The sequence below is a fragment of the Sminthopsis crassicaudata genome, chromosome 4 (genome assembly GCF_048593235.1).
Source record: "Sminthopsis crassicaudata isolate SCR6 chromosome 4, ASM4859323v1, whole genome shotgun sequence".
Taxonomy (NCBI): domain Eukaryota; kingdom Metazoa; phylum Chordata; class Mammalia; order Dasyuromorphia; family Dasyuridae; genus Sminthopsis; species Sminthopsis crassicaudata.
Window position 1 is genome coordinate 95,649,780 of NC_133620.1, and position 20,642 is coordinate 95,670,421.

Here is a 20,642-nt window from a genome sequence, read left to right on the forward strand (position 1 = left end):
TGACTTGCTATCTTATAATTAGGGTTATCCAACTTCAACTGGATTTTCACTGAAGTAAGGCAGTCCTTTTATTTCTCACTAAAATATTCCTTCTGGATTTGGAAAAATAGGTATACTAATGCACTATTGGTAGAGCTGTGAAGTGGTCCAACCAATTCTGGAGAAAAATTTGGAACTATGGCCAAAAGGCAATCATGTATATGTGTACCTTTTGAACACCCAGCAATACTATAACTAGGTATCCCAAGGAAATCAAGGAAGAAGAAAAAGGACCTAAATGTTTTAGTTGGAAACTGAGAGGATCAGTTTGGGAATGGCCAAATAAGTTGTGCTATATGATTGTGATGGAGAGTGTTGCAGAAAAACTTGGGAAGACTTATATTGCAAAGCATAGGAAGCAGAACTAAGAACTATTGTATATAGTAAAAGCATATTGTAATGATAATCAATTGTAAAAGATTTAGCTACTCTTAATACTGTGATCCAAGATAATTCTAAAGACCCGTGATTAAAAAAAAATCCTATCTATCTCCAGAGAGAGAATTGAAGCATGTTTTTTTTTTTTTTTTTTTTTCAGCTTTTCTTGATCCTTCCAATATGTGGCTATTATAGAAATATTATCTTGCATGATTTAATATGTATAATTGATACCATATTTCTTGCCTTTTCAATGGATGGAGAGGGACTAGAGGAAGGAAGTGAATTTGGAGTTCAAAATTTTAAAAAAGAAATGCTAAATTAAAAAAAAAAATTCCTTCTCTTCTCAGAGAAGCTTTTCCAGATCTTTTTGACTTTCCTCAAACCTCCTACACTTTGAGCTAGACAAACTTTGCTGCTCTTACTCTACTTAGAAAATAAGAGGCCATTTGACAAGACTGTTCAAAACCCTTTGACACCATTCTTCATAGTCTTTTAGTCTTTGTTAGTGTATCCTATCTTCTTTCCAAGAACAATTCTTTGTGTGTCTTTGATCCCATCCTTTTTCGATGTCTTCAGCAGATTACACTATCATTTATCTTCTAATTCTAATTTTCAACCTTTCCCTGTCATTTTCTTGCCTACTATTTTCAAACATTTTTCTCCCCCCTTACATTTCTTAAACTCTCATCCCCTTAAGCCATTATCCTTTCTCTTTTCTTGACCAAATTTTTTGAAAAACATCTTTATATTAATTGCATCACTTTCCTATTTATTCACTCCTCAACCCTGTATAGTTTAAAACATCCTTTATACTAATTATACTAATATGTTCATTTGCTTTGGCATGTTGGGTGCCTAATCTCTTCCATTGATTGACTTTTCTATATTTTTAAACTAATTTCAAATAGTTTTGGTGATTATTACTTTGGGATATAGTGGTATATTTTAAGATCTGATAGTGTTAAGCTTGCTTCATTCCCAGTTAAAAAATTCTTTTCAAGACACATTGTTCTACTGGGAAATGAGTGTAAACTGTTTGCATTTTTGTTTTTCTTCCCAGGTTATTTTTACCTTCTGAATCCAATTCTTCCTGTGCAACAACAACAACAAAAATTCAGTTCTGCACATATATATTGTATCTAGGATATACTAACTATAACATATTTAACATGTATGGGAATGCCTGCCATCTAGGGGAGGGGATGGAGGGAAGGAAGGGAAAATTCGGAACAGAAGGGAGTGCAAGGGATAATGTTGTAAAAAAATTACCCATGCATATGTACTGTCAAAAAAAAGTTATAATTTTAAAAAAGACACATTGTTCTTCCAGATAAATTTCATTATTATTTTTTCTAATTCTTTTAAAATAATCCTTAGGTAGATTGGTTGGTATGAGTCTTAATAGTTTAAAAAAAAATTTGTAGCTGGTTTTGTGTTTATTACATTATATTCTAACATCAACAATGAATATTATGTATTTCCATACAATTTATTTTTATTTTATAGTTGTGTTTATATAGTTTTTGTGTGTTTCTTCTTAATTCTACTTAAAAAAAATTATACATTCTGTTTCTTTTTGTTCTTTCCTGCTGAGTTTTTTGTTTTGTTTTGTTAAAATGCAGAAAGACTGATTTGTATGGTAGCTTTATTTTGTATCTGGTACTTTGCTGAAGTTATTGTTTCAATTTTTCAGTTGATTCTCTGTGTAAATCATCATCTGCAAAAAAGGGGAAATTTTGTTTCTTATATTCTCTTGATTTTTTTTTCTTATTTCTGTAACTAGCATTTCTAACATAATGCTAAATAATAATGATGAGAATGGTCATGCTTTTAAAACCTGTATCTTATTGGAAAGATCTCTACTGCTTTCTGTTACATGTATTCTGGCTTTTAGTTCTAGATAGGAAGGATCCTTATTCCTATGATTAGTTTGCTTTTTTTTTAAAATGGTGGTTGTAATTTGTCATAATCTATTTCTGCTTTTTTTTGGTAATAATGTTTTGATTTCTTTTTATTAATATGATCTATTTATGTTTTTAATTTAACTAATGTTGAATTAACTTTGCATTCCTAGTCTTAGATTCTACTTGATTATAATGTATAATCTTTTTGATTTATTAGCCTCTTTGCTAACATTTTATTCAAAAATTTCATGAGGATATTAACCACAGTTATTGATCTAGGAGCAGTTAGATGATGCAGTGGATATAGAGCCCTGGGCCTATGGCCTTATTATATACTTACTGTGTGACCCTAGACAAATAACTCCTGTATGCCTCAGTTTCCTCATCTATAAAATTAGGATAAAAATAGTACTTTGTTATGAGGATCTAGATTTTCTAATAGGTACATTCCCAGTTGTTCTATTTTTCTTTTTTTCTTAACAAAAGTGTTGAAAGATGGAATCTCTTCAATTTAAGTATGCTTTCTCATTGTCATCTTTGTTAATACAATTTTCCATTTGCAATGAAAGAGTGTGCTCAACACTAGAAAGCAGTGTGTTTTTGTTTCTCTGTACCCTCTTTTGGTGAAGGTACTCATTGTAGTTCCTCTATTCCCTCATCATTATTCAATCTGATAATTCTTCTTTTTTTAGTACAAGGTTGGAACTGTGTTATTCTCCCATTGACTCTGCCATCTTGACTGGAAGTTGATATTTCTTTTTTAAATAGATTGCTGAACCATTCAAAGTTATATTCTGTAATGAATATATATTGTGGACTTTTATATTATTTTAGAACTTTTAAAACATCGAGGTTATATTTTCTATCTTCACTTTTAATATAATTGTCTTCAAATTTTCTTTTTTGGCTTAGATTTCTTAATGGCTATAAGTCTTGGAGATAAATTTATTGGTATCTTATGTGTACTTCACACATGTACCAGTGTACTTCAGTAGCAGCTTCTTAGAAATGAATTAAACATAAAACAGGGCTTAAGCAGCACAAGGACAACTTGTTTCAGTAATTTTTCTTATTACAGTGCTTGGCACTGAAAAGTTAAAATGAAGTATAGATAATATTTAGTAAGGAATGCCATCTTAAGAAGCAGTTGATACAGTGGGAAAAACAGTGATGAATTTGGAATGACATGAACTGGTTTCAAATCCAAGCTATGCCACTTTACTGGCCAGGGTAACACAAGATTTTTTTTTTTTTTTTTTTTTTTTTTTTTTGGTGGTGGTGGTGTTTTGTTTTTTCCTTACTCTCTCTGCCTCTCAGGTTACAATATCTGTGAAGTGAGAACTTTGAACCAGATGGTTTCTGGGAGAACCCCTCTAGGTTAAAGTTTGTGATTGTGTGAAGATCACATTTTGAAATGTATTTGCATGCACACTTAACACAGACACACACACAAATATATATAAAAATAACTATATATTTTATTATTAAGAGTTTCTGACTAACGTGTTTTTTGTCTTGGAATATTTTGCAAAACATTAACATGGTATATAAGTTTAAAAAAAAGTCATGAAGGAGGAATTTATTAAAATCTAATCCAGACTTAATTTTGCATATATATTTTCTTGGTAATGGGGTCATATTAGGTACCCCAGACAATGTGAGTTACAGAGCAGAATATGTTAAACCCACAAATGGATAGCAAAAGGTTTATCATGTAGGCTAAGGAAAAGTCATTTTAGTGCCTTTATTGATTTTTCTGCCCACTTTTCCAAGGTGGGTAATGTTTTTGAGACAGTAATATTCAATAAAATTGAGTTAATTTGTAGAGATTGCAGGATTGATTCAGTCTTACATCACTTTGTTATGTTCACTACTTAGGCATAGAATAGAAAGAGTGCTAGATGTGGAGTTAGAGGATCTATATCCATTCTTAATATTCTCTTTATACCTCCGAATTTGGACAAAGCACTCATCCCCTCTGAGTCTGCTTAATCAGCTGTACAATAAGGGAATGATATTAGATGACTTTTAAGGTTTATTCATTCTCCATTTAGTCAGAAAGAATCATCTGAAAGACTGATTTCTTCTAGCATGATCCTGTTGTACTGGTATTATTTATGCTTTTTAAAGAACAATTTTTTGGTTTTGCTTTTTGACATGTTAGTTATCAATAGAGTGTTTTTTCTTCTTACTTATTTGTTTTTCTTTTTGTTGCTATATTGGATTGATATGTAAACCAATTTTTCAACACTTTGATATATACTCTGAAATATTAGTCATAATTAAAATTTCTTTTAATGCCTTTTATGTCTATGTCACTTGTTTGGCAGGTTGTGAAAAAAATGTTTTTTTGTGTGTACTTTTGCTTTCTGCTCCAGTGTTTTACCTAGTTAGGTATTTTGGTTTCAGAGCCAGAAAAATTAAATTTAGATAATTACTAGTTCCTGACCTAGTTTTATGAAGTTTCAGTATCTATCTAAGGATCTCCAGTGAGGATTATTGGGAAGAAATAAATGGAGGTTTCATATATTATAGAGAAACACAACAAAACCATTTAGATAATCAAATAACAGTAATTAAAAGTTTTATTTTTAGTGTTCTACCTTCCTTAAAAGTTTGGTAGTACACAGTACTGATTTTGTTAATGGGTCATTTGAGAGAGAGAGAGAGAGGAGAGGGGAGAGTTTCTTTGGATTGATGTGACATAATTTTTTTTTTCATAATTTAAGAACTAATCTAAGCACCAAGAGATATGAATATAAGAAATCAAGAGGAATGAGAAGAGGTTGAGGATAATGGCCAGAATGAGGGTAGCATGGTTTGGTTTGGACCCTTTTCTTCCCTGTAAGTGTGACCACCTTAAAATGTAATGTATACAATTGAAGAATAATATTCTAGGCAGGCTTTTAGACTAGGGAAGAATACCTCCCTAGTCTTTTGGGCATTGACTTTTAATGTATCCTAAAATTGTATTCATTTTCTTGATTGCCAGGGCACACTGATTCATATAAAAGTAGCAGTTTACTAAAACCTCCTTTTTAGGTGAACTGCTTTCTAGCCATGCTGCCATCTTCTTGTTAATTGTAAATTTTTTTTGAATGGTTGTTTCATTTCTTATTAGAATATATCTTATTTCATTCAGCCCATTATTGTATCTAGTTTATCCAGACATTTCTGAATCCTGATTCTTTTTATTCAGCATGTTAGCTTTTTCTCTCAGTTTGGGGTCATCTGCATATTTAATAAGTAGGTTGTCTGTCTTTATCCAAATAACTGATTGTAAAGGGTCAGGTACAGATTTTTGGAGCTCTTCTGGAGATCTGCTTAATAGACATTAAAATATTGATGTCTATTATTTGAAATCATATCCATCTGCTGTCATTTACTGTCATCTATTCCAGAAGATCAGCTGAAAAAAATAAAATGTTTTGCTAAAATTTAGATTACAATCTTTGTATTCCTAATAATTTTGTTAAAAATGAGTCTGACACGATTTTTTTTAATTAATTTTTCAACCACAGAAATTATCATCTCTTCCTTCTATATCATCCTCATTCTGTTCCTCTCATTTAAGAAAAAAAAGAAAAAGAAAACCTCTTTTGAAATACATAAAGTCAAGCAAAATAAAGTCCTGCCTTGCCTATGACAAGATTCTTGATGAACTCATATTGATTCTTTGAATCATTATATATTTTTCCTATATATTCACTAACCCTTTAGTCATATTTTCCAGAATTTTGCAGTTATTACTCAAAATCATCAACTTATAGTTTGCAGATTGTATTCTTCCTTTTTTGAAAATTTGGACATTAGTTCTCATCTAATTCTATGGTATCTCTCCTGTTTTTCTTTTAAAGGCCACCAACAATAGTTTAACTTTACATATTCCAATTCTTTCTGTACATTGGGGTGTGTGTGTGTGTGTGTGTGTGTGTGTGTGTGTGTGTGTGTCTGAGGCAATGGGGTTAAGTGATGACTTGGGATTTTTTTTTTTTTCAGTTTGAAATTATCATTAAGGCAAATCAAGAAATTGTTAGCTGCTCTACCTTAAAGAGAGAGGGAGAGCGAAAATGAGGTCAGCTTCAGCAGGTGTCCTGAAAATTAAAAAAAAAAAACAACACCAAAAAACTAACATGTTAAACTAAACAAGGTAATATCAAAGGATTTTTTATTTTTAAAATGAAATAAGAGAGCCAATAGAAATTACTTTTCTCATTTGGGTCTATGGTATAAGTAGTAGAAACTCATTCTCTGAGAAGTAGGTTAGTGAAACACCACTCCTAGAATTGCAAGAGATACTAGACTAGTTTTTCTTGTGCTCCAGGACCTAAATAGTACCTATCTTGATCATTAGTCTTTCAGTGTTTAAATTTTGAAATCATCTGGGAAGTAAGTTGTTTGCCTTGGTGGGAGTCAGAGAATGATCATTAGTTCTATATTTTATTGCTTGGGGAAGTTCCCACTAAAGCTGGCTTAAATCTTTTTGTCTTAATTTTTTTTTTTTTCACTCAGCAAGTGTCCACCTTTCCTTCTTTCCTTCTTTTTGTCTCCCTCTCCATTAAGAAAGAAAGTAAAATAAAATAGGATTTTTGTTACAGACAAGCAAAACCTCCAATTCCATAAGTCTATCATCTGTCTGGAGGTGGAGAAAATATTGAGTCTTTTAAAAACTTTGGTTATTGTACTATGCAGAGTTTTGAAGTTAGAATTGTTTAACAAGATTATTGTTATTTTATAACTTCTTCTCTTGGTTCTTACTTCCCATTGCTACATTGATTTGAGGCTTAGGTGTAAGGGTCATTTAAATGGGCGGAGCAACAGGAGATTTGAGTAGTCCAGAAGTATTCTCTGTGAATATAGGACTGCCCTGTGGGTGGGATCCTAGCCATATTGAGATAGCTTCGTAATGGGTGACGGCTGTCTCGCTGGTTGGCTGTGTGTGTGACCTCACAGGCCCTTTATAAGCCCACTGCAGACAGCAGTCACTCTCTTTAACCTGGCGCTCTTTAATCTGACTCCCTAGCCTGGGGTAGCCAAGCCAAATCAAGCTGATGGATAGCTGAGAGAGGTAAGAAGTTTGGTAGTGAACATGTGGGTCTTCAGACCAGGTGTTCACTAGGGAACTAACAAGTCAGGGCATTATGTGAGTAGGTATAATAAAGGCTTTTAAGATTACATGTGGCTGTTCTGGAGTGCGCTACTGGTAATTAAACTACTATTCAAGAAATTGTGGCCAGAGACCTTTGAAGGCCTCAGAGTCGGCGAGCTGGGTAGAGTTGACACTGCAAAGGTCAGTGGTCAAAGGTACTTTGTTGGGCCTAGGACAGACTAGAATTGTTACTGCTAGGAGTGCATGTTACAAATGGTGCCCAATGTGGGGCATCAGAAAATATCAGGTTTTGAAAATTAATATTTAATATTCGGAATTAAGATTCTGAAAGATCCGGTAGAAACGCCACATAGAAGGGAAGGCAAAGAGACAATTTGGACCCAGATAACTCTGGGATCAGGCTCAAGGATACAGCTGAACATAATGCTCTGAAACCATCTCTTTTAATTTGGTTTTTTTTTTTTTTAATAAATTTTATAATTACAACTTTTTTTTTTTTTTAAACAGTATATATGCATGGGTAATTTTTTACAACATTATCTCTTGCACTCACATCTGTTTTGAATTTTCCCCTCCTTCCCTCCTTCCCGTCCCCTAGATGGCAGGCAGTCCCATACATGTTAAATTATTATAGTATATCCTAGATAAATATTATGTGTGCAGAACCTAATTTCTTGTTGCACAGGAATAATTGGATTTAGAAGGTAAAAATAACCTGGGAAGAAAAACAAAAATGCTCACAGTTTACACTCATTTCCCAGTGTTCCTTTTCTGGGTGTAGCTGATTCCGTCCATCATTGATCAATTGGAACTGGATTAGATCTTCTCTATGTTGAAGATATCCACTTCCATCAGAATACATCCTCATACAGTATCATTGTTGAAGTGTATAATGATCCCCTAGTTCTGCTCGTTTCACTCAGCATCAGTTGATGTAAGTCTCTCCAAGCCTCTCTGTATTCCTCTTGCTGGTCATTTCTTACAGAGCAATAATATTCCATAACCTTCATATACCATAATTTACCCAACCATTCTCCAATTGATGGACATCCATTCATCTTCCAGTTTCTAGCCACTATGAAAAGGGCTGCCACAAACATTTTGGCACATACAGGTCCCTTTCCTTTCTTTAGTATTTCTTTGGGATATAAGCCCAATAGCAGCAATGCTGGATCAAAGGGTATACACAGTTTGATAACTTTTTGGGCATAGTTCCAAATTGCTCTCCAGAATGGCTGGATTCTTTCACAACTCCACCAACAATGTATTAGTGTCCCAGTTTTCCCACAGCCCCTCCAACATTCATCATTATTTGTTCCTGTCATCTTAGCCAATCTGACAAGTGTGTAGTGGTATCTCAGAGTTGTCTTAATTTGCATTTCTCTGATCAATAGTGATTTGGAACACTCATATGAGTTCATCATCTGAAAATTGTCTGTTCATATCCTTTGACCATTTATCAATTGGAGAATGGCTTGATTTCTTATAAATTAGAATCAGTTCTCCATATATTTTGGAAATGAAACCTTTATCAGAACCTTTAACTGTAAAAATGTTTTCCCAGTTTGTTACTTCCCTTCTAATCTTGTTTGCATTTGTTTTGTTTGTACAAAAGCTTTTTAATTTGATGTAATCACATTTTCTATTTTATGATCAATAATGATCCTCTAGTTCTCCTTTGGTCACAAATTCCTTCCTCCTCCACATGTCTGAGAGGTAAACTATCCTATGTTCCTCTAATTTATTTATGATCTCGTTCTTTATGCCTAAATCATGGACCCATTTTGATCTTATCTTAGTATGTGGTGTTAAGTGTGGGTCCATGCTTAATTTCTGACATACTAATTTTCAGTTTTCCCACCAGTTTTTGTCAGATAATGAATTCTTATCCCAAAAGTTGGGATCTTTGGGTTTGTCAAATACTAGATTGCTATTTTTATTCACTATCTTGCCCTGTGAACCTAACCTATTCCACTGATCAACTAGTCTATTTCTTAGCAAATACCAAATGGTTTTGGTGTCTGCTGTTTTATAATATAGTTTTAGATCAGGTACAGCTAGGCCACCTTCATTTGATTTTTTTTTTTTTTTTCATTAATTCCTTTGAAATTCTCAACCTTTTGTTTCTTCCATATGAATTTTGTTGTTGTTGTTGTTTTTTTTTTTTTCTAGGTCATTAAAATAGTTTCTTGGGAGTCTGATTGGTATAGCATTAAATAAATAGATTAGTTTATAGAGTATTATATTCGCTTGGCCTATCCAAGATCACTTGATGTCTTTCCAATTATTTAAATCTGACTTTATTTTTGTGGCAAGTGTTTTGTAATTTTGCTCATATAATTCCTGACTTTCCTTTAGTAGATAGATATATTCCCAAATATTTTATACTATTGTCCGTTATTTTGAATGGAATTTCTCTTTGTATCTCTTGCTGTTGGATTTTGTTGGTGATGTATAAAAATGCTGAGGATTTATGTGGATTTATTTTGTATCCTGCAACTTTGCTAAAGTTGTGAATTATTTCTAATAGATTTTTTGTAGAATCTCTGGGATTCTCTAAGTATATACCATCATATCATATGCAAAGAGTAATAGTTTGGTTTCCTCCTTATCTACTCTAATTCCTTTCATCTCTTTCTTGACTCTTATTGCCAAGTTTAGCATTTCTAATACAATATTGAATAGTAATGGTGATAGTGGGCAATCTTGTTTCACTCCTGATCTTACTGGGAAAGGTTCTAATTTATCCCCATTACATATGATGCTTACTGACAGTTTTAAATATATGCTCGTTATTATTTTAAGGAATAGTCCATTTATTCCTATACTCTCAAGTGTTTTTATTAGGAATGGATGTTGGATTTTGTCAAATGCTTTTTCTGCATCTATTGAGATGATCATATAGTTTTCATCAATTTGGTTATTGATACAGTTGATTATGCTAATAGTTTTCCTAATATTGAACCAGCCCTGCATTCTGCATTCCTGGTATAAATCCTACTTGCTCATAGTGTATTATCCTGGGGATGATTTTCTATATTCTTTTTGCTAATATTTTATTTAAGATTTTAGCATCAATATTCATTAGGGTATACAATAATATTCTTTCACATTTATATGCTATAACTTGTTTAGTCATATAATTGATTGGTGTCTCTCATTTTTGTTTTTTTCCATTTCAAAGAATTGCTATACATAATTGTCTGTTCTTAGAATATATTTTGCTTAGAGCTAACCTTTCCTTTTGATGTACTTTCCTTATTACTACTTCTCTTTTCTCCCATTTTCTTCCTGTTTCCTGATTGAGTGAAATATATTTGTTTCCAGCTTTATGTCTGTGTGTTTTCTGTCATTTAGCTAGTTCTGATAAAAGTGAGGTGTTTAGGGGCACTTCTATTTCTTCCTTCTTGTTTGCACTAGCTTCTAATTGCGTAACCCAAAGACATGAGATAATTTTTTCTATTCTTCCTCTCCTTTGTCTATCTTCCCAACCTCATCCCTACTATCTTTTTCTTCCCTTTCCATTCTTCTAAGATCATCAAGTCATATAGAATTACTTTGATTTAAAAAAATTTTTTTTGATTATTTTTGTCTTAGGGTGGTTACTAATGTTGGGATTCTCTAAGGGATGTTTGTATCTCTCCATATTAGAATGCAATTAGTTTATTCTTTTAAGTATCTTATGATTTTCACTCATCTTTACCTTTTTACATTTCTCTTCTGTGTTTGCACTTCAAAATTTCTCAAAGTTTCTATGGAGCATTGGTCTTTCATCAGAAAAATTTGAAAGTCTTCTATTTGATTAAAAAACATTTATCTCTTGTAAAATATTCTTTGATTTGCTATAAGTTATTTCTAATTGAAAGTGTATGGTGCAGTGAATCATACACTGAAATTGGACTCCATAAGGGCTTGAATTCAAATACAACTTTAGATACTTAGTATTTGGGTTATTCTGTCAAATCACTTAAATCTTCTTTGCCTCGGAGTCCTCATCTGAAAAAATGATAAAATGAGATTTTAAAACATTTCTCAAATTTTAACATTACATAAATGCTAGTTGCTGCTGCTACTGTTGTTCCTGCTAAAAGCTTATATACTTTCCCAGTTTGAATTTAAATTCTAAACACTACTTTTTAAAATTGTAATGGCTGTTGAATCTTCTTTTATCGGGACTGTGGCTTCTTAGCACTTGGATTTTTTCTGCCTGTTTGCAGAGTTTTAATTATAGTATTTTGGGAAATTTTCATTTTGGAGCATTTTTCAGTAGGTAACCTATAGAGCCCATTTGACCTTTGTCCAATTCTGAGAGATCTGGGTAGTTTTCTTTTATGTTCTTAAAATATGCTATCTAGATCCCCTTTTTTGGTCATTGTTTGCTATTTGCTTGTATTACATTTTCTTCTATTTGTTTTTCAGTTTTTTAAAAAATATTTCTTATAATTTCACTTAATTAGTACTTTTGATCTATTTTAGCTTTTAGGGAATTCGTTTCTTGGGGAAATTTTTGTACTTCTTTTGCAAGCTGTTACTTTTCCTTTCCAATTCTTTCTTCCTTAACTTTCATTTATTTATTTAGTATTTTGTTTTTCCCAGTTAACATTTAAAACAAAATTTTAAAATATTTGTTTTTAGAACTTTGAGTTCTAGATTCTCTCCCTTCCTCCCTCCCCCCCATTGAGAAAAGCATATGTGACGTTTATGCTAAACATTTCCATAAAAGTCTTGAAAGGAAAGAAATTCTCCCCCTACCCCCCACCCCCCCAAAAAAAAACCCTCAGGAAAAATTTTTTTTTTTTTTTTTTTTAAGTATGTTTCAATTTGTCTTCAGACACAGTTCTTTCTCTGGGTATGATTAATAGTATTTTCTTGCATAAGTCCTTCAGAATAGTCCTAGATCACTGTATTGCTGAGAATAGCAAAGTCATTCATAGTGTTCATATCTTTTCTAAATTTTTTTCTCTGACACTTCATTTTATTCCATGTCTGAAATACTCACCTTCCCTTTTCTGGCTACTGATTTTACTGATTTCCTTTGAGTTTCAACTGAAATTCAACTTCTGTAGGAAACCTTTCCCATCCCCTCCTAATTCTAGTGTTTTCTTTTTAATTATTTCCTATTTCCAGGAGGGCAGAGACTGTCTTTTGCCTTTTTTTTATATTCCTGGAACTTAACGTGTCTCATATTAAGCAGTTAATAAAAGTTTATAGATGGCCTGATTCATTTATAAAAACACATTTAAAAATATTTCTTTTTCTTACTTCATATTTTCCAGGAATTATAGTTTGTATCCAAGCTATGTTTTTCTTTGAAATTTTGACTTGATATTTTGCATTCATTCTCCTCTTCTAGGTTTTTGGTCTCAAGCATCTTACAGCCCACTGTGTAATAGGTTTTTATGTTGAAATTCTTTTTTGTTTAATTATTCTTTTATAAATCACTTCCATTTCTTGGGTCTCAATTTCTTCATCTATAAGACTGATGGGTGGCTCAGTAGATAAGGGCACACTGTATCTCGATTCAAGATTTGAGTTCAAATTCAACTGTAGATATTTACTTGCTTAGTGGCCCTGGGCAAGTTACTTAACCTCTGTTTTTTTATTTTTGTTTTTTCTTCCAGTTTTTACATCTGTATAATGAGAATAATAATATTATGTACCTTCCAGAGTGGTTGTGAGAAAAAGTTGAGGTATTTATAAGATACATTGTAAACCTTAAAAGTACTGTGTAAATACTAGCTGTTGTCATCTTCATTAAAAGGTTAAGCTCTGACAGTAAAAAAAGAAAGAAATACAGTCTGAAATAAAAATTGAATAGTTTAAAATACGTGTATGTGTATTGTAAGCCAATAAAAAGAATCACATTCTATATTACATTATTAATTTTTTCTTCAATAAATAATTGAAAATCTGAATTACCAAGTACAAATACATTGAATCAAATAAGTAAACTTTTATTCTATTTAATCAGAAAATAGGAACATTCCTTTTTAAATCTTCCATAAGCAATTCTACTAAGTCCCAATGAGAATAATTCTATTTGATTATTTGATTTTGCCTTTTAATGATTCTATGAGTACCATAGAGATAATATAAGATTAAAAACTAGATTAGACTTTTTTTTTTTTTTTTTTTTTTTTTTGAGTTTTGGGAACTCCCAGATTAGAAAACTTCTCTGACCCAGTGCTGGTTAGTGTTTTAAAGAGTTATCTAGATCATTGATAACTGTGGTGAAGTAGATTGCAGCCATTTTGTAGATGGGACTTGAACCAAAAATTGCTTGAGGCCAGCCTTTTATTCCAACAGCATATTGTGAAAAACATGCATATTCACAAGTTTGATCACATGATTACACAGCAGATGGTATACTTTTATTTGCTAACAGAAAAATGAGGTTGCTGTGGTTAGGCAACTGAGTATCTCTTTTGCAAATTGATTTGTATTCAAACATGGCATTTGTGGTACTTTGGAAACAATTTGATTATGAATTGAGAAACTGCTGAACACTGAGCTTAATCAGACATGATCAGAATTTGTTGTAATCACTCTACATGAACACCAAAATTATTGTGAGCCTGATCCTAATAGTTTTGAGTTGCATTAATATATAATGCTTTATATAATATACATGATATATGTATATTATATAAAATGTTCTATATAAAATATAGAAAACAATATATAAAAATATAATGTTCCAAACATTTACATGCTTGTTATAGAAGAGAAAAAGTATATTTAACATAAGATTTAAGCCACTATCTATTCTTTATACCATCTTTACAAATAACCACAGAATTCATGAATCATTAAGTTAGGTCATGCTGTTTGTCAGAGTTCTTTATAACAATTTAAAAAAACTGATGTGTTAAGTTAAGCAATGCTAATAACCTGTCATCTATACCCATCCCTTGTACAGAAGTCTGCATTTTTATATCTCTTCTTTGGGGCTGTTTGGTTATATTAGTTTCATGATACTTAGCTTCCTTTTTCTTGCTTCCTTTTGCATTGCTGATCTCATGTGTGCATTTTTTTCCTTGTTTTGCTTATTTGACTTTTGTACCAGTCTTGTGAATCATTAGACATCTATTATAATAGTAGCAGATTTCAATTTATTCTCCTCAAACTTAGATAAATCTTCCATAAAATTAGATAAGAAAGAAGTTAGGGAGTTGAATAGAATTTTAGAAAAGTTAGATATGATAGTCATCTGAAGATTACTAAATGGGAATAGAAAAAATAAAGACCCTAGCTGTGCATGGCATCTTCACAAAACTGGCCATGTATTAGGATATATGTTTTAAAAATTACAAATGTGAGAAATGCAGAAATACTAAATGCATCTTAGGCTGTGTATTGAAAGAGGAACAAACTCAGAAGTGAAAGAAAGTATGTAGCTCTGCCCCAGAAGCTGAGTAACAGTCTCACTCTCAGCCTTTTATAATTGAGAATGAAGCCTGCAGTGAAATAATTAGGGTAGAAATCTCAGACCAAAAGGATGTTACAGTTCTTTCACTTTGTACCAGCAGAACTTCCCAGTTGTTTGACATTAAATGAATATAGCAGTCATCATCTTCAAACCAGGAACAAGCCATTGTAGTTCCTCAGACAAATCCAAATTGGGAATTTGCAGAGCTCTGATTAAAAATGCATCAGTAAAGTTTTGACCTGGATCATACTATTTTAGAAACACTGAAAGTTTTCAAGTTCTACTTTTTTCCCTTTGTTTAATAACTTTCTAACCATTCTTTTATAGCCCAACTATATTTCTATTAAACTGACCTTTAATTCCATGTCAGTGTCCTCAGACCTCATATAGCACTTATTTGTTGCTCTCTGACACTTGATTTTTATGTGTTACTTTGTATTATACTTATCAAAGTTTTTTCTTACCTTTGTCTTACCTTACCTAAGTTACCACAGTAACTTCTGTCTTATCTTTTTAAACTTTGTATCACTTCCCAACATCTTGCACAGTTCTGTTGACAAAATGGATTGTTATTTTGTTGTTTTGAGTTGTGATTTTTTATGATTCCTTTTTGGGGTTTTCTTAGCAAAGGTTAGAGTGATTTGCCATTTCCTTCACCACCTCATTTTGTAAATGAGGAATTGAGGTAAACAGGGTTAAATGACTTACCCAAGGTCAGACAGCCTAGTTAGTATCAGAGACTACTTTTGAACTCATGTCCTCCTACCTCCAGGCCCAGTTCTCTGTTTACCTCCAACATATTAGGTACTAAATGTTTTATTGAGTTGAATTCAACATATTTGCTTCATAGCAAATATTCTATATATTTCTCATTCTTGAGTCTGTCAAATTTCACATTTGAGAACAACACCTTTTATAGTTTGATTCTATTATTGCATGAATACTATATAATGTACTATAAAATATCTAGCATATAATAATATTATAGTGATAATCATATACTTTAAAGGGAATGTTGTATAAGAAATACTCTCTGTAGACCTGAGAAAGCTGTTCTTGTTTTGCCAAATTCTGACCCAAATCAAGATCCAGTCAAGGTTAGCATTGGTTGAAGAAAAAAACCAAAATGGTGCTTTGGGGCAATTGACTTTGGGAATTAATGTTAGCAGCTCTTCTTGTCTTTTAGATGGGATTCTTTATATTTTGTTTATAATTTATACTCAATTGTAGTACCAAGCATACAATTTTGTATTATGTCATTAAAATCTATTAAGGAAAGTTCTTTGTTCTCTTTAGAAAATGTGCCAGAGGAACTTCGAGAGCCATTTTACACAGATCAATATGACCAAGAGCACATCAAGCCACCTGTTGTGAATTTGCTACTATCAGCAGAACTTTATTGTCGTGCTGGGAGTCTTATTCTCAAGAGTGATGCTGCAAAACCACTTTTGGGCCATGATGCTGTAATCCAGGCTTTAGCACAGAAAGGCCTCTATGTCACTGACCAAGAGAAATTGGTAACAGAGCGAGATCTACACAAAAAACCTATACAGATGGTGAGTGTTTTAAATGGTATGATTACTTTTATTTAATATGTATTCTTTTCAACTCATAGGACAAATTTAATGATCTTTTTTTTTTTTTTTTTGTCAAATTGGACATTGATCATTTTTGTCTAAAGGGAAAAGGGTAGGACCTGAAAACTATTAGTGTTCCCAAAATGATATAAAGTTTTTTTCATTTTTGTAATCATTCCATATCCTCCTTAAAACTGAAGATACAATATTGATAACATCTTTTGGGAGGTTTGTTCCAATTACTAAACTATAAACACTTATAGCTTAAAACTGAGTAAAACCATATCAACTTAAAAGTCTTTTTCTAGCTTTTTTTCTTGGATACAAGAGGATTGGGAGGAAGTCTTTATAGTTACATGAAAATATGTGCATCAGTTTGTCAGGAAAGAAAGATGTGAGACTCTTTTAGAGTATTAGCTACTTATCTAAATGATAAATTTAGTATCAGTTTCTATATATTTTGTGTGTGTGTGTGTGTGTGTATTAATTGTTATGTTATGATGGCATTCTATATTGTAAATTATTACCCAGGAAAAGATAAAGGAATTACCAAAGATTTTTCCCCCAAAGATATTAGAATCCTATACTATTTAATCAAAATTAAAAATAAAGAAAATTTTTTGAGTAATTAAGAAATAAGACAAAATGATATCATAGAATGATCAAATAACATTAATGTATATGTAGACATATCTACATAAAAGATTTTTTTAAAAAATGATATTCTTTTATTAAACTATGCCTAAAGGAAAATACAAATAAATACTTTGTAAAAAATAACAAAAGAAGTATGGATAACAAGAACTTAGAAGTTGCTTGTCCAGTCTATATTAGAATTAACTCAATTAATTACCTGTAGTCTTGATTATAAATATAAATATATATATAAATTAGATAGGGAAAAAGAACAGAAGTCTCCCGTCCCCCCAGAAAGTGGGCTCATGACCTATCTCTAATGCATATTTTGTGAGCCTGAATATTGAGTGACTGACAGACAGACTTCCCAAAGACTGGAAAGTGAAGAATAATTTCAATGATAGAGCAGTGAGATAACATTATTTAATGTTTAGAAATGAAAAATTTTAAAAATTAAAAATTTAAATTCAAAAAAGTGATACTAGTCTTTGATCAGAACAATCTAAAAGAGAATACAAATAATTCATAAAAATCATTTTAATTACTTATAGTACTGCTTATTACTAATTACTTATAGTACTTCTTACTTGATGCAAAGGTACCTTACCTAGAGATATTCCCTACATGAATGGAATAGCAGATCTGGTCTCCTAAAAATATCAAATAGTAAGTAAGGAGGATTTAATATTCCAGGAGGTGCTTGGACTTTAAATAAAGATTAAGTGATTTTAAAGGAGTTATAGAACCAGATTGGAATTAAAGAAAACTAGGAAAGTTTAGACTTAACATAATGCATTCCTTTGCTGGGTTGATGACTTATAAATAAACTTATGAATAAATAATCATTACTTTTTCATACTATTTTACCTTTTCATTGAGGAATCTCCCAGAAAGATTCACTTTGTATTGAATAATATTGATAATGAAATATATGAATGCTAATATTGGAGGTCTTGAGGAAAAGTAGAATGGGCAGTCAGGAAGACTTGGGGTAATACTTCAATCTCTCCTAGATTTAGATTATCACCTATAAAATGAGCAGTTGTTGAACTGATTGATTTGTTGAGATCTTTCTAGATTTATATATGTGATGCTATAATCTTAGTAGTAGGAATTTAAGCATTGGCTAGAGGCTGGATTACACGACTAGTAAGATCTTTTTAAATTCTAATATAGCCCTCTGCTTTTTAAAGTTTTCATAGGGGACAACTAGTTGGTATGGAGCAGTTAGTTGGTATAATGAATAGAGCACCAGCCCTGAAGTCAGGAGGACCTGAATTCAAATATGCCTTCAGTCACTTAACACTTCCTGGCTGTGTGAGCCTGGGCAAGTCACTTAACCCCAATTGCCTCAGCAAAAAACAAACAAACAAACAAAAAACCCCAACGTTTTCATTGGCTTGACCAATGTCATTCCCTTCTTCTTTAAACATTCTTAGAATGCTTTTTGATTTTAAAAGGCTATAAGAATTACTTGTCTCTTTGTAGAAAGTCTAGATGACTAAGAACTTACTATGTTCCAGTCACTATGCTAAACACTGACAGTAGAGAAAGAGACAAAAGGTCCACTCTCAAGGAGCTTACAGTCTTGTCAGGGGAGACAACATATAAATAAATGCATGCAAAGCAAGCTATGTACAAGATAAATAGAAAATAATTACTGAGAGAAAGCACTAAAATTAAGAGGGGTTAAGGAAGAGTTCCTGTAAAATGTAAGATTTTAGTTAGGAGCTAAGGGAAGCCAGGGAGAGATCAATAGATAGAGTAAAGGCATTGAGAGCATTCCGGTCATGGGAGACAACCTGAGAGAATGCCCAGAGACGAGATGCCTTGTCTTATGTGTAGATCAGCTAGAAGGTCATTATTGTCCCTGATTTGAAGAGAGGCAGCATGTTGAGGAGGAAGGGGTAAGAACACTGGAAAGATAGAAGAGGCTAAGTTATTAAAGGCTTTGGGTGCCAAATAGAGCATTTTGCATTTGATCCTGGAGGTAGTAATAAACTACTGGAGTTTGTTGACTAAGGAGGATAGGGGTGATGGCATTCAGGTAAGGGAACTGAGAGAGTGGTGTTGCACTCTACAGTAATCTGGAAAGTGTGAGGGAAAAGACCATGAGTTCAGAGCATGTGTGAGGTTAAAGTGTTTGTTGAACATCCAGTTCCAGATGTCTAATAGGCAGTTAAAGAGGTTAAGATCAGACAGCTAATGAGATCCACAGGTGCCCATTGTATGGAGGAGAAGAACCAGGAGAAAAACCTCTAAGGGCCTATAGACCAGAGAGAAAGTCTGGAAGAAGATTCAGCAAAAGATATAGAGGTCTGATGGGTAGGAGGAAAACCTTCAATGAAGGGGTGTTCCATAAACCTAGAGAGAGGAAAACCTAGAGATCAAAAAGAGGGTGATCAATAGTTTCAGAGTCTTCAGAGTAGTTAAGAATAATGAGAATTGAAAAAAGACCATTGGATTTGTCAGTTAAGAAATTGTTGGTAACTTTGGAGAGAGCATGTTTGGTAGAATGATAAAGTTGGAAGCTAGATTCTAAGAAATTAAAATAAACAATATAATATTAGATTGATTTCTATTTGGATGAAAAATTAGAAATTTTGTAAGTTGGGAGGGGAGAGTAAAAAGGTTGACTTCCCTGAAGTCAGGAAAAGAGGTATACTATTCCTCTCAAGAGTCTGTAAACAATCAAAGGAACTGATCAGAATAACTGATTAGACCAGGCCAGTTTTCAAGAAAGCCATACAGAGTTGCTTGAGATGTGTAATTGTGAGAAAATACCATGCTTCAATCATTGAGTCTGACTGGTTTTCAGCATAATCTGGATCCAAGTTGGGTAAAGGTCTCTAAGCACTAGGAAGAGGTGATCCAATTTCCCATCCCCACAAGGGCAAGGTTCAAATAGTGCAATAAGGTTTTCTCTCAATTTCCACAATTGAAAGTTTTCTCATAGGGCAGAATTTAGGTTAGATCCATAGTTGAATAGAAACTGTTAGTTCCAAGATTGAGTCACAAAATGAAGTTAGTGTGGCTCACTTAATTCTTACAATTACTACTTACTGTCCCAATCCCCTCAGTTCTCTGAGGAGAAAAGATTTGGCAACTACATGAATTCCAACCTTGCTAAAACTCGTTTTTAGTTCTTCTAGGCAGAAAAAACCTGTTCAAGAATTGAGGAAAAGATAAAACTTCTTAGCTTTTTTTATTAGTATTTTGAAAATTATAGCAATTGATACAGAGATATTACTTGAACCATAAAATTCCTTTTATATTTACTAGGATCTTTTAATATTGTTTTCAAGGAAAACTTGGTATTAGAATTAGTATGTACTTGGACCAAACTGAATTAGTCAGATACTAAAAAAAGTTTTTATTATTATGCAGCAATCTCCAAGGATAATATTTCTATTTTTTTTAATGTGGCCAATGAAAAAAGTCTGTTTTTCTTTATTGACTATCCATGTTTTTAATGGGTTTTATTTTTCTTTTTTAAAATTTTATAATTATAAATTTTTTGACAGTATATATGTATGAGTAATTTTTTTATAACATTATGTCCCTTG

The 20,642-nt window shown here is 32.3% G+C and overlaps 1 protein-coding gene across 6 annotated transcripts in view; it reads left to right on the forward strand.

Moving 5' to 3' along the window:
- The window catches only part of CAMSAP2 (calmodulin regulated spectrin associated protein family member 2), a 145,732-nt gene that overhangs the window by 14,869 nt on the left and 110,221 nt on the right, over window positions 1-20,642 (forward strand). For all 6 annotated transcript variants that reach the window (XR_012489056.1, XR_012489057.1, XM_074308722.1 and 3 more), the window contains exon 2: window positions 16,160-16,419. Coding sequence is in view for 4 of the 6 variants with exons in the window: in XM_074308722.1 (XP_074164823.1) it covers window positions 16,160-16,419 (260 nt within the window). In the remaining 2 variants the exon portion in view is untranslated. The remainder of the gene's footprint in view (window positions 1-16,159; window positions 16,420-20,642) is intronic.